The 14637-nt window shown below is 39.2% G+C and overlaps 1 protein-coding gene across 1 annotated transcript in view; it reads left to right on the top strand.

Annotated features, from left to right (window-relative positions):
• The first annotated feature begins 6303 nt into the window (after positions 1 to 6303).
• The window catches only part of LOC140723934 (NACHT, LRR and PYD domains-containing protein 3-like), a 45335-nt gene continuing 37001 nt past the window's right edge, over positions 6304 to 14637 (top strand). Inside the window, exons 1-4 of the mRNA XM_073038480.1 lie at positions 6304 to 6346; positions 7467 to 7633; positions 10272 to 10443; positions 10542 to 10607. Coding sequence (XP_072894581.1) covers positions 6304 to 6346; positions 7467 to 7633; positions 10272 to 10443; positions 10542 to 10607 — 448 coding nt within the window. The remainder of the gene's footprint in view (positions 6347 to 7466; positions 7634 to 10271; positions 10444 to 10541; positions 10608 to 14637) is intronic.

Genomic DNA, 14637 nt, shown 5'->3' with positions numbered 1-14637 from the left:
AGGTACCAAGATAAAGAAATGATCTTGAAGGCAGCTACTCAAGGTGCTAAAAAGAGAAATGGGCCATTGATAATAGAAGGGAAAAGAGTTTTTTTTAAATCCAGACATAAGTTACGATCTTCTGAAGAGGCTGAAGGAATTTAATCCAGTGAAAAAATCTTTATGGGAAAAGGGCTATAAATTTTTATTGAGTTACCCAGCAAAATTTATAATTGTCCTGGATAACGAAGAAAGAAGATTTTTCGTTGACTACCGGAAAACGGAGAAATTTGTACAAGAATTACCTGATGTCCACGAAGAGGACTAAAGAATTATAGAAATGAAGTGGACTAATGATGAAGACAGAGATAAGGTTGGACTTGACGGGCATTTATAAGGAAAACAAAAATAGTTGAGGAGTATTAATTGGGAGTAGAGACATTAATTATTTTCTTTTTTTTCTTCACTAATATATTTTTTTTTGCGGGGGAGCTGGAGGAGCTCCTGATCGATGGCTGCGAGTTTCACGTGTACAATCATGGCGATTGCCATGACCCGTAAAATGGGGGGGGGGGGGTAATCTGTTATTTTTATTCGCAACATTAATGGGGGGGTATTTTGTTTTTTTTCCTTATATATTAGTTACCTTTTTTCTATTTTTCTTTTTTGCCTGGATGGTTGGGGAGAGACTCATAGCAACGTGGAGAATTTCAAAGAGTTCCCAAGGTATTATGAATGATTAATTTACTTATTTTTTTAAGTTTTAATGTTAATGGACTTAATGGTCCTGAGAAAAGAAAAAGAGTTTTAACATATATTAAGAAAATGAAAGGAGATACAGCTTTTTTACAAGAAACACATTTAACAGAAACAGAACATAAGAAATTAAAGAGAGATTGGGTTGGAAATGTCATTGCAGCTTCATTTAATTCAAAATCGAGAGGAGTTGCAATTTTGGTTAATAAAACTTTACCAATTAAAATACAAAATGTAGTAATTGATTCTGTGGGGTGATATGTGATTATACATTCTCAAATTTTTTCAGAATTATGGACTTTTATGAACATTTATGCACCAAATGAAAATGATGCAAAATTCATACAAGAAGGTTTTTTGAACTTGGCTGATGCACATGATAAAATATTAATAGGTGGAGACTTTAATTTTTGTTTAGATCCAGTTTTCGATAGGTCAACTAAAGTTGCTACAAAATCAAAAGTAATAAAACTAACTTTATCATTAATGAAAGATTTAAACCTGATTGATATATGGAGAAAAATTAATCCAAGAGAAAGAGATTATTCATTTTATTCAAATGGACATAAAACTTACTCAAGGATTGATTATTTTATTATCAAAAAATATTCAGGATAGAGTGAAAAGTGTGGAATATAAAGCAAGAATACTGTCAGATCATTCCCCCTTGATAATGACAATGATAATGATGGATAAGGAGTAATCAATCTATAGATGGAGATTTAATTCAATTTTATTAAAACGTAAAGATTTTTGTGATTTTATGAAAAAACAGATTCAATTTTTTTTGATACAAATTTACATTCAGTTGAGGATAAAATTATTATGGGAAGCGATGAAAGCATATTTAAGGGGTCAGATTATAAGTTATACATCTAAAATTAAGAAGGAATACATGGCAGAAATAGATCAATCGGAAAAAGATATCAAAGTTAGAAAAAGAATCTCAAAGATATATGACAGAAGAAAAACGAAGACAACTTGTTAATAAAAAACTACAATATAATACACTCCAGACATATCGTACAGAAAAAGTAATTATGAGAACTAAACAGAAATATTACGAATTAGGAGAAAGATCACATAAGATTCTTGCTTGGCAGTTGAAAACAGAACAGGCTTCTAAAACAATAAATGCAATTAGAACAAGTGTAAATAAGGTTACTTATAAACGTTTAGAAATTAATGAAACTTTAAAAAAAAATTATACTGAACTATATCAATCAGAATCACAAAATAAGATTGCTGAGATAGATAAATTTTTATCACAAATAACCCTTCCAAAATTAAATTTGGAAGAACAGAAAGGATTAGATATGCCCTTTACATTAAAAGAGGTTGAAGAAGCTTTAGCATCACTTCAGAGTAATAAATCCCCAGGAGAAGATGGTTTTCCTCCTGAATTTTATAAACAATTTAAAGATTTATTAATTCCATCTTTTAGGGAATTAATATATCAAGTGGAAAGAATGCATAAACTCCCACAATCTTTTTTAACAGCGATCATAAGTGTATTGCCAAAAAAAGAGATCCTTTAAAACCAACATCATATAGGCCTATTTCTTTGTTGAATACAGATTATAAAATAATAGCAAACATTTTATCTATAGAATATCTAAATATTTACCAAAATTAATACATATGGATCAAACAGGTTTTATTAAAAACAGACAATCAATGGATAATATAACCCGGTTACTTCGTATAATTCATTTGGCACAAAAAATAGAGGAAATGAGTGTAGCAGTTGCTTTGGATGCAGAAAAAGCATTTGATAGATTGGAATGGGATTTTTTATTTAAGGTTTTGGAAAAATATGAGTTGGGAAAATCTTTTATACAATGGATTAAAACCTTAAATACTAATCCTCAAGCTAAAGTAGTTACAAATGGTCAGATTTCAACACCATTTTGCTTAACAAGGTCAACTAGACAAGGCTGCCCATTATCACCTGCTTTATTTGTATTGGCAACAGAACCATTAGCTGAATTAATCAGAACAGCTTCAGACATTGGGGGCTTTAGAGTTAATCAAGAAGAAAATAAGATTAATTTATTTGCTGATGATGTTTTGATTTATTTAACAAACCCATTGCAATCTTTGCAAAGATTATCTTTTAGATTGGAAGAATATGGGAAAGTATCAGGGTATAAAGTAAATTGGGATAAAAGTGAAATTTTACCCCTTACCGAAGGAAATTATAATCAATGTCGATTAGTAACTCATTTTCGATGGTCAATAAATGGGATAAAATATTTCGGTATTAGAGTTGATAATGATGTAAAAAATTTATATAAACAAAATTATTTGCCATTATTAAAAAAAAATAAAAGAGGATCTTGATAAATGGATGATGTTACCAATAACATTAATAGGTAGAGTTAATGCTGTAAAAATGAATATATTTCCTAAATTGCAATATTTATTCCAAACTTTACCAATACAATTACCTCAGAAGTTTTTTTCAAGAACTGAATAAATATGTAAGGAAATTTCTTTGGAAAGGAAAGATGTCAAGAATATCATTGGAAAAATTGACATGTAAATTTGATTTAGGAGGGTTACAACTTCCAAATTTTAAGAATTATTATAAAGCAAATCAACTTAATTTATTGCGTCTTTTTTTGATGAAAAAAAAAACCCGGCATGGATTAGAATAGAATTTGATAAGATAGGAGAAAACATACCGGAAGATTTTATATATAAATGGGAATCCAAATGGATACGGGAAAAAAAAGAATCTCCTATATTAAGAGACTTGATTGATTTATGGAATAAGGTAAATATGGACGATGAGATAAAGAAATCTTTATTAGCAAAAAGAACTTTAATCAAAATAGGCTTATTCCTTTTACAATGGATAATTAACATTTATATAATTGGTTCCAAAAGGGGATTAAATATATAGGTGATCATTTTGAAGGAGGTATATTGATGTTGTTTGATCAATTAAAAAATAAATATAAAATATCAATCAACACCCTTTTCTGTTATTTTCAATTAAAGGCTTATTTACGAGAAAAGCTGGGTCAAACAATGTTGATGCCAAAACCTAGTGAAATAGAAATATTAATTCAAAAAGGAAAAATTTAAAAAATTACATCTTGTATGTACAATTTGATTCAAAAACAGACAATTAAATCAGGAATTCATAAATCAAGACAAAAATGGGAATCTGATTTGAATGTTAAAATTGATGGAAAAAGTTGGTCAAGATTATGTTCTGATAGTATGATAAATACAATAAATGTTCGACTTAAATTAATACAATATAATTTTTTACATCAATTATATATAACACCACAGAAAATAAATAGATTAAATTCAAATATGTCTGACCAATGTTTTCAATGTAATCAGCAAATTGGTACTTTTTTTCATTTTACTTGGTCTTGTTTTAAAATTCAACCATTTTGGATAAATCTGAGACTTTTATTGGAACAAATTACTGGAGTACAACTCCCACATAGTGCAATATTATTTTTATTAGGAGATATTGAAGGGACAATACCGAAACTTGAATAAGTATCAGAAAAAACTTATAAAAATTGCATTGGCAGTAGCCAAAAAAGTTATCGCAGTTACTTGGAAATCTGATTTATATTTAACTATGGATCGTTGGCATAATGAAATATATAGTTGTATTCCACTTGAAAAAATTACATATAATGTAAGAAATGAATATGATATATTTTTTGAAAATTTGGCTCCCATACCTACGAAAGATAGGATTAAATACATAGGTCATTTGAAGATAAAATTATAAAGTAATTGGGGAAAGTAAAAATAAATATTAAAATTATTTTGAACTCCATGGAGCATGTGGGGATCCTCCGATATCCAGGCATTCTTTCTCTTCTTTTTTTTCTTTCTTTAGATAAGGGTTAAGGGGGGGGAGGATTAATATTATTTTTCTTGTTCTTACTATTTTATCATCACATTTATTCTTCGTAATTTTCTAAAAAATTAATAAATAAATAAATTGCAAAAAATAAACAAACAGGGTGACAGTATGCAGCCTGGTCATACTCCTTTCCAAATCTTGAACCAGTTTGTTGTTCTGTGTCATTCTAACTGTTGCTTCTTGATCTTTGTACAAGTTTCTCATAAGGCAGAACAAATGTCCAGGTATTCCCATTTCTTTAAGGATTTGCCATAGTTTATTATGGACCACACTGCTGAAGGCTTTAGAGTAGTCAATAAAACATAGATAAATACTTTTCTGAAATTCTCGCGATTTCTCCATTATCCAGCGTAGGTCAGCAATTTGGTCTCTGGTGCTTCTGCCTCTTCTAAAAGCAGCTTCTATCTGGCTGTTTGTGTTCCATATATTGCTAGGGTCTTGCTTGCACAATCTTTAGCATTACCTTTCTAGCACGTGAAAACTTCCGGTAATTTGAACAATACTTTACATTTCCGTTCTTGGGTATTGGGATAAAAACGGATCTTAATCCAGTCTGAAAGTCATTGTTGTTTATATTTTCCCAGATCTGCTGGAAAATTGCATGCAATACTTTTACAGCATCACCTTTTAGAATTTTTAACAATTTTACTGAAATCCTGTCACATCCTACAGCCTTATTATTGGCAATGTTTTCTGTCGCCCATTCGACTTCACTTTCCAGAATGTCTGGCTGTAGATCGATGAGGGAGTCATTGCAGGTGTCTTCACTGTTGGATCTTTGTGCAATTATTCTGTGTGTTCCTGCCATCTCCCTTTGATGTCCTTTGCTTCTGTAAGGTCCTTCCCTTCTTTGTCTTCTCCAATGCTCATTTTACATGAAATGTTCCTTTGATTTCTCTAATCTTCTGCAACAGATCTCTTGTTTTGTTGTCCAATCCTGTTGGCTTCTTCAGCTTCACTGCATCGCTCCTTTAAGTAAGTTTCCATATATTTCCTTGCTATCTTCTTGAAATTTGTGTTCAGTTGGAGGTCTTTGTACCAATCTCCATTTACTCCCTGGAATGTCGGAGAGTGAGCAGTGACCTTACAAAAGTGTTTTAAATTTGAAGGACAGTGTAACTGAATCATACTTTTTTATTTGTGTAATTCAGGTCATTGCCAGCAGCTTTCTTCCACCCGGACGTCAGACAAGCAGACGGTAATCAACCAACAACAGAATCAGAATGGACACAGGTATGCTCACTGGCCTCTTTCTCATTAAAACTCTGTCATCATGGTACACGTCTAGTCAAATCGTCAATAATTCAGAGGGATAAACTTGGGCGATAAAGGGGCAGAGAGAAAGTGCCATCAAACGGGGTCATTGTTCCAACTGGTAAAGAATCCATGAGCATTGGAACAATTCACCAGCTCCAGCGCAGGGACCTAACAAGGGGAATGGTCGAATCACTCCCCTTACCACACAAATCTTCACCTGAGTGAAAGGAGAAGGAGCCCCTGAATAAGGTGGGGGTGGGTAACACTCAGACAGGAATACAACAGTGGGCAATGTAACAGTCGAGGGAACAGATAGAATTTCCGTCAGCATTTGGTACGCCCTGATGTGGGAAATGCCTCCGACAGCCATTAAGAGAAACAGACGTTGTTTTCTGTTTGGAAGGGCAATGGTGAATTCTCCCCAGATTAACGAGATGTTGCACAACGGAGGTGAGGGGAATTCCCGGTGTCTGTTTTCTGTGTCTGAGTTAAAGAACGTTATATTGACGGAGGACGGGCTGGGTGCAGGAGACAGTTAACAAGAGAAATTGTACACAGGGAATCTGGGGTGGGGGGGCGCTACTGAAGCAATGAAATGACCTTGGCGAATAGGATTAAAGTAAAACAAAATAATAAGTGGAGAGGGCACCATACAAAATGCTGGAGGAACTCAGCATGTCAGGAAGCACCTATAGAGAAAAAATAACCTTCAACGTTTCGGACTGAGAATCTGTAAATTGATTTCAAAGTCATCCTGGGTACATAAAATTGAGTCAGCACTAGAGGAGCGTTGTTCTGGCTGAAGGTCTGTGACCAGTAGTGTTCGCAAGGATCACTGTTTCGCCATGCGTCGTGTGTGTGAATCAATTAGGTTAATCATATGATATACTGTGTGGACTTATTCGTTGATTTACAGAGTTGGAGGAGTTGAATAAATTTGGGACTGTTGTCAAAGCGTTCAGCATCCAGTTAGAAATAGGAACAGAGAGTCACCAAGTACAGATAATTCAGGCAAATGTGAGAAGTTACATTTTGAGAGGTCAAATTCGCGAGCAATGTGCACAGTGAACGTTGGGACTGATAATAAGATTGATGTACTGTCGGGTCTTGTGATGGATGTGCATAGCTTCCTGAAGGTGGCAGCACAATTGGTAGTGTGCTAACGATGAGTTGAGGTATTTGTTAAAGTTAGACTGTAACTGGATACGCGTTGGTTAAGAGATAATTTCAGTATTGTGCACAAATCGAGAATGATGTGGAGGGTTTGTAGAGGGTGCAGACGAGTTTCACCACAAAAACCTGCGGTAACAGGTTTAAGTTTAGATGGTAAAGTTTAAAGGGGATTTAGGATGCATGTTTTCCACAGAGAGTGATCGGTGTCTGGAATTAGCTGCCGAGGGAGGGACTGGAAACAGATACTCAGCAACGTCTGAGAGGCGTTTGAACTCATGAGTAGGCTGGGAACGGAGGGATATTGACCATGTTCCTGAAGATGGGATTGGTTTAAATTGGCATTGTGCCCGCTTACGCATGGTATATCTACTATTTTATGTTCTATGACCAACTACAGATTTGAACTCCGCCATCTCCGCCTTCCTGTCAAATTGTGAGGATCATCAACTGTTCCAGTTGACGAGATTCTACAAGGAGCGACTGGAGCAGGCGATTGAGGAGGGTGTGGAGAGAGTCAGCTTCATGTTAATGGGCGAGGATCACTTCACCAGGCTAGAGAATCAAGTAAGTGGTTGGAACATAGGCTGAGTGTAGATTCTACTGAATCAATCACAGACCGACAGAACCGGTGTAACGGCACCTCTGGGCAGTGAAAATCCTGTAATGATTGTGGTCAACATCAAGAAAAGAGTTTTCATCTGCGAAAACCCTGAACTTTTATTAACCAATACAAGCCTCTCTCCAGTTTTCTGATCACATTCATTTATAGACAGATTAGGATACAGGCAATGATTGACTGGTGAATTTAGTGATGTGACACTTGACGGACATTGCAAGTGGACAGAGAACCACTTTACACCACTCTCTCTGACATCACACCATGTTCCCAATGTTCGACCTTAGTGGCCATTCATCAATGTGTTCTCCTGATGACCCACGGGTTTCCCACAAATCAAATATATAGTGACTTATTTCTCAGCTCATTCTCAGTCTACCTTCAACCCCATTTTAAACTCAGGCAACACTTACTATCGTCTCTCATTTGAACTGCTGACCCTTTTTTTGATCAATATCCCAACATGCCTCATGTTTCTGTTACCTTCTGTTCCTTGTGACATCCAATTTGAGTTTGCAATTACCACAGCATATACTGTTAACATGGGAAGTGCAACATTAGTGCGACTGAAAATATTCTAAACATCTACAGCTAACATAGAATTACAAAGAAACAGCTTTCCAGTGGTCCTCGTGCTACTGGAGTGCGTTCACCTATTGCCACCCAGAATGAATATTAGTGAAGAACCAGACACCATACTGAACACTATATTCCATGTGAGGCAGCTGACAATTTCAGTCCAAACTTCTTACTCAACATTCCCACCAGTTGGCTTTGGTCTGTCACACATGCACAATAGTCCTGAGTTTGCTGGCTGCTCCTCACTGCCAGTTTCCAGCTGTTGGCTGGCACTGGACCCCTCATGGAGCCTGGCAGTGAAGTGTGAAGCTGCTGCGGTTCACCAGGGATTACCCTGGCGAAAATCAACAGTGACCCGGCCATAGTTTCACCTAGTCATCGTCATCAAACCCTACAGTACAGCAGCAGGCTCTTCTGCCCATCTAGTCCACACCGAGCTATTATCTGCTTAGTCCCATTGATATGAACCCGGACTGGAGACATCCAAAACTCCCCCATTGAATGAACTTATCCAAACTGATCTTAAATAATCAACTCGAATGTACATCGACTAATTAAGATGGCAGCACGTTCCGCGCTCTTCAGCAACCTCTGAGTGAACAAGTTCCCCCTCCTGTTGCCTTTCACCTGTCATCGTTACCCTATGATCTCTAATTCCAGTCCCACCCAACCTCAGTAATAAATGCATTTTCGCACTAACTCTCTCTATACCTTTTATAAACGTGTATACCTCTTTCACATCTCTCCTGGTCCTCCTACACTCTATGGAATAATGTCCTAACCTATTCACACTTCCTCTATATCTCAGATCCTCAACTCCTGGCAACAATCTGTATTTTATTCTGCACTCGTTCAATCTTATTGATATCCTTCCGGGAAGTAAGTGTACACATTGCTTCAAATTAGCCTCTGCAACATCAACTTCGACATAATATCCCAAATTCTGTATTCAATATTTTGATTCATGAAGCCCCATGTCCAAAAAGCTTTACAACGCCATCTACCTTCGATAACACTTTCAAGAAATTTTGTATCTGTATCACTTTGCAGGATCTCATCACACTTCCTACTCTTGTCATTGGTACCAACGTGGACCAAGACCTGCTCATCCTGCCCTTAAGAAAGTTTCAGAGTCGATACGAGATATCACTGACCTTGGCAAGACACCATCCAAAAATCCTGTTCTCGTAAATAGAATCTCCAGTCTGTTGTCCTGACATTGAACTCCCCGTCAGTGCAGATCAGCAATTCTCATCCCTTTCGAGTCACAAAGCCAAACTCAGAGACAGAGGCATAATCACCGTGGCTTTCCTCTGCTAGGCAATACCCCGAAACAAAAATTCGTATACCTGTTACATGGAGTTTCCTGTAGAGGTTGCCTGTTCCCTTCCCCCTCCTGACAGTCACCCAGTTTCCTGTGTTCTGCACCTTGGGTATAGCTCCCTCCCTGTATAGCCTGTCAGTCAATCTCTCAGCCTCCGGAATGATCCTGAGTTCACCCAGCTCCAGCTCCAATTCCTCAGCACAGTCTGTATTAAGCTGCAGCTGGATGAAATTCCTGATGGTGTAGTTATCGGGGACACTGAATGTCTCCCTGTCTTGCCGCATCCTGTAGGAAGAGCATCCCACTATCCTGCCTGGCATTCCCACTGTTCTAACAGTGAAACAGAGAAGGGAAATATTACCCAAGATCTACCTAAATCCTCCGCCTCTCCTCACTGAACCCTCTCTGACACAAAGCCTCAATAACCTACTCTATCTCTGGCTCACTCACACTATGTCTGCTCTGTTTAAACCTTGCCAAGTGGATAAGTACCCCGCAATCTGTGGCGTTCAGAAAGTCATGACTGACCACGCTAACTTCTTTTAATTTATTTTTCCTGCTACGAACAATTCAATGGCTGTCAGTGATCTGTGACGAGCAGAATGTGCTGGGTCAGTCCATGTTCAGGGTAGATTTGAACACATCCCTCCACTCCTCAATATATTCCCCATTGTTCATTACAGAGCGTGACTGAGCTCGTGGAGAAGGGAAACCGAGTGGGCGCTTCCAAACTCCTCCTGGATCTGGTGATGGAGAAGGGCTCCGGGGCCCGGAGGATGATGTGGGAATCCTTTGTGAAACTACATCACCATTTACCGAAGCTGAGCAGAATACTGAATGAAATACGGGAGCTAGGTACGGTGAACAATACACTGTGTGTTACAGATATAAATGCTGATGAATTTACAGTATTACACAGAACAGACTTCATGCAGGTTAATCTGTTTGAACAGGTGACGGCCAGTTCGCCTACATGGACACTGAGCGGGGTTTATCTGAAGTGCCCAAGCATCTGAAAGGTAAGTGATGGACTGGAAATCTCAAAGTCTGTATTTCACTCTGAGAGTCTGAATACCTGTCTTTAGAGGCCGGTTTATAGACTGTCAGAGTCTGGGAGACAGGTTTTTGTTGTTATTTCACTCTGAGAATCTGAATACGTCTCTTTAGAGGCCTGTTTAGAGACTGTCAGAGTCTGGGAGACAGGTTTTTGTTGTTATTTCACTCTGAGAATCTGAATACGTCTCTTCAGAGGCCTGTTTAGAGACTGTCAGAGTCTGGGAGAGAGGTTTTTGTTGTTATTTCACTCTGAGAGTCTGAATACCTGTCTTTAGAGGCCTGTTTAGAGACTGTCGGAGTCTGGGAGAGAGGTTTTTGTTGTTATTTCACTCTGAGAATCTGAATACGTCTCTTTAGAGGCCTGTTTAGAGACTGTCAGAGTCTGGGAGACAGGTTTTTGTTGATATTTCACTCTGAGAATCTGAATACGTCTCTTTAGAGGCCTGTTTAGAGACTGTCAGAGTCTGGGAGAGAGGTTTTTGTTGTTATTTCACTCTGAGAATCTGAATACGTCTCTTTAGAGGCCTGTTTAGAGACTGTCAGAGTCTGGGAGAGAGGTTTTTGTTGTTATTTCACTCTGAGAATCTGAATACGTCTCTTTAGAGGCCTGTTTAGAGACTGTCAGAGTCTGGGAGACAGGTTTTGTTTCTGTGGCTGGAGGACAGGAAGCAATTTGCATTTGTCACAACACCTTTTCTGTAGGGCCGAATATCTGGAGATTTGACAAAACTGAAGCCAAACCATTCTAATTGGAACATCCAACTCCAGCAAGGGAAATCTCACAACTCCGATCCAAAGTGGAGCCGAGATTTGTTGTTATTCCTCCATAAGAACATGACTTGGGAGCAGAATTAGGCCATTCAGCCCATCAGTCTGCTCCGCCATTCCATCATGGCTGATCCCCGATTCCACTCAACACCTTTTCGCCATATCCTTTGATGCCCTGACCGATCAGGATCTTCTGCCTTCATTACACCTATGGACTCGGCCTCCACTGCAGTCTGAGGCAGAACCTTACAGAGAGTCGTTATTCTCTGGCTCAAAGAGTCCTCCTTACCTGTTGTAAAGGATCTCCCCTCAATTGTGAGGCCCTGGCCCCTAGTTCTGGATGCACCTACCACAGGAAACATCCTTTCAACATCTGGTCCTTTCAACATTCTGCAAGTTTAAAAGAGATTTCCTTGCATTCCTCAAAATTCCAGTGAGTACAGGCCCAAAGTTGCCAAAACACTCCTCATATGTTACCCCCTTCATTCCCGGAATCATCCTCTTGAATCTCCTCGGGACTCTCTCTAATGACCACACATCTTTTCAGAGGTACGGGGCGCAAAGCTGTTGACAATACTCCTGTAGTGCAGCCTGACTATACAGTCTTGTAAAGGCTCAGCATTTATATTCGATTCTCTTTTTTGCCGCCTTTCCCACAGACTTGACCTTTAAATTAATCTTCTGTGAGTTTTGCTTGAGGCTCCGAGGTCCCTCTGAAGTCGCTCTGCACCTCTGATTCTTCGACCTTCTGCCCGTTTAGATAATAGTCGGCTCCTTTCACCAAAATGCATTATCATACATTTCCAACACTGTATTCCATCTGCCACCTTTTTGCCCATTTTTCCAATTTGCCTCAGTCCTGTTGCAATCACACTACCGACCCCTCCACCTATCTTCGTATCATCCGCAAACTTAGCCACAAATCCATTCATTCCATCATCTAAATCACTGTCAAGAAATCTGAAAGTCAGCGGTCCCAATAATGATCCCTGAGGAACACCACCAGTCACTGGCAGTCAATCAGAAAAAGGCCCCTTTTATTCCCACTCGCTGCCTGCTGCCTGTCAGCCATTCCACTACACATGCCAGTATCTTTCCTGTGACGCCATAGATTTCTATCTGGTTAAGCAGACTCATGTGCGGCAGCTTATCAAATGCCTTCTGAAAATCCAAGTAAATGGCATCCACTGACTCCTTTGTCCAGCCTGCTTCTTACTTCCACCGTGAAATCTAACAGAACCATTGCTGACTCATATTGTCATTAGCCTCCAAGTACCTCGAAACCTCAACCTTAATAAGAGACTCCAACTCTGTCCCAATCACTGAAGTTTGGCTAACTGGTCTATAATTTTCCTTCTTTTGCCTTCCTCCCTTCGTAAAGACTAGAGTGACAATTGCAATCTTCCAGTCCTCCGGGACCATGCCAGAATAAAGTGATTCTTCAAAGATCATGATCAATCCATTTGTCATCACTTCAGCAACCTCTCTCAGATCTCTGGGATGCAGTCCATCTGGCCCAGGTGACATTGCACCTTAAGAGCTTTCAGTATGCCGAGATGTTTTTCTTTTGTAATAGCAATGGCACTCACTCCTACTGCCTGTCACTCGCAGACCACTGCATGCGGCTAGCGTCTGGAACAGTGAAGATATATGCAGAGTGCACATTATCCAGTGTTCCAGCATGGACTCTCACCTCCCTTTTAATCTTTATATAAATGGAAAAAAAAGTGTTTATTATCCTGCTTTATATTATTGGCTTTTCTGCCCTCATATTTCATCTTTTCCCTACTTATAGCTTTTCCAGTTGACTATTGTTATCTTGTAGGCCCTTTCCTCGGCTTTTATGCAATCCTTAACTTCCTTTGTCACCCATGGTTGCCTACACGTGTCACTTGAGAACTTCTTCCTCCATGGGCCGTATCCATCCTGTAACTTGAGACCTATTCCCAGAAGCTTCGGCCATCTCCGCTGGTATCCTTCTCCAATCTACCTGGGAAAGCTTCTCTCTCGTGTCTCTGTAATTCGCTTTATTCCATTGCGACCATCTCCGCTAGTATCCTTCTCCAATCTACCTGGGAAAGCTTCTCTCTCGTGCCTCTGTAATTCACTTTATTCCATTGCGATCATCTCCGCTAGTATCCTTCTCCAATCTACCTGGGAATGCTTCTCTCTCGTGCGTCTGTAATTCGCTTTATTCCATTGCGATCATCTCCGCTAGTATCCTTCTCCAATCTACCTGGGAAAGCTTCTCTCTCGTGTCTCTGTAATTCGTTTTATTCCATTGCGATCATCTCCGGTAGTATCCTTCTCCAATCTACCTGGGAAAGCTTCTCTCTCGTGCCTCTGTAATTCGCTTTATTCCAATGCGATCATCTCCGCTAGTATCCTTCTCCAATCTACCTGGGAAAGCTTCTCTCTCGTGCCTCTGTAATTCGCTTTATTCCAATGCGATCATCTCCGCTAGTATCCTTCTCCAATCTACCTGGGAAAGCTTCTCTCTCGTGCCGCTGTAATTCGCTTTATTCGATTGCGATAATCTCCGCTAGTATCCTTCTCCAATCTACCTGGGAAAGCTTCTCTCTCGTGCCTCTGTAATTCGCTTTATTCCAATGCGATCATCTCTGCTGGTATCCTTCTCCAATCTACCTGGGAAAGCTTCTCTGTCGTGCCTTTGTAATTCGCTTTATTCCATTGCGATCATCTCCGCTGGTATCCTTCTCCAATCTACCTGGGAAAGCTTCTCTCTCGTGCCTCTGTAATTCGCTTTATTCGATTGCGATCATCTCCGCTAGTATCCTTCTCCAATCTACCTGGGAAAGCTTCTCTCTCGTGCCTCTGTAATTCGCTTTGTTGCATTGCGATCATCTCCGCTAGTATCCATCTCCAATCTACCTGGGAAAACTTCTCTCTCGTGTCTCTGTAATTCACTTTATTCCATTGCGACCATCTACGCTAGTATCCTTCCCCAATCTACCTGGGAAAGCTTCTCTCTCGTGCCTCTGTAATTCGCTTTATTCCATTGCGATCATCTCCGCTAGTATCCTTCTCCAATCTACCTGGGAAAACTTCTCTCTCGTGTCTCTGTAATTCACTTTATTCCATTGCGACCATCTCCGCTAGTATCCTTCCCCAATCTACCTGGGAAAGCTTCTCTCTCGTGCCTCTGTAATTCGCTTTATGCCATTGCGATCATCTCCGCTAGTATCCTTCTCCAATCTACCTGGG

Source organism: Hemitrygon akajei, unplaced genomic scaffold, assembly GCF_048418815.1.
Source record: "Hemitrygon akajei unplaced genomic scaffold, sHemAka1.3 Scf000148, whole genome shotgun sequence".
Lineage (NCBI taxonomy): Eukaryota > Metazoa > Chordata > Chondrichthyes > Myliobatiformes > Dasyatidae > Hemitrygon > Hemitrygon akajei.
The sequence above is the reverse complement of the archived record's forward strand: the minus strand, read 5'-3'. Positions and strand labels throughout refer to the sequence as shown.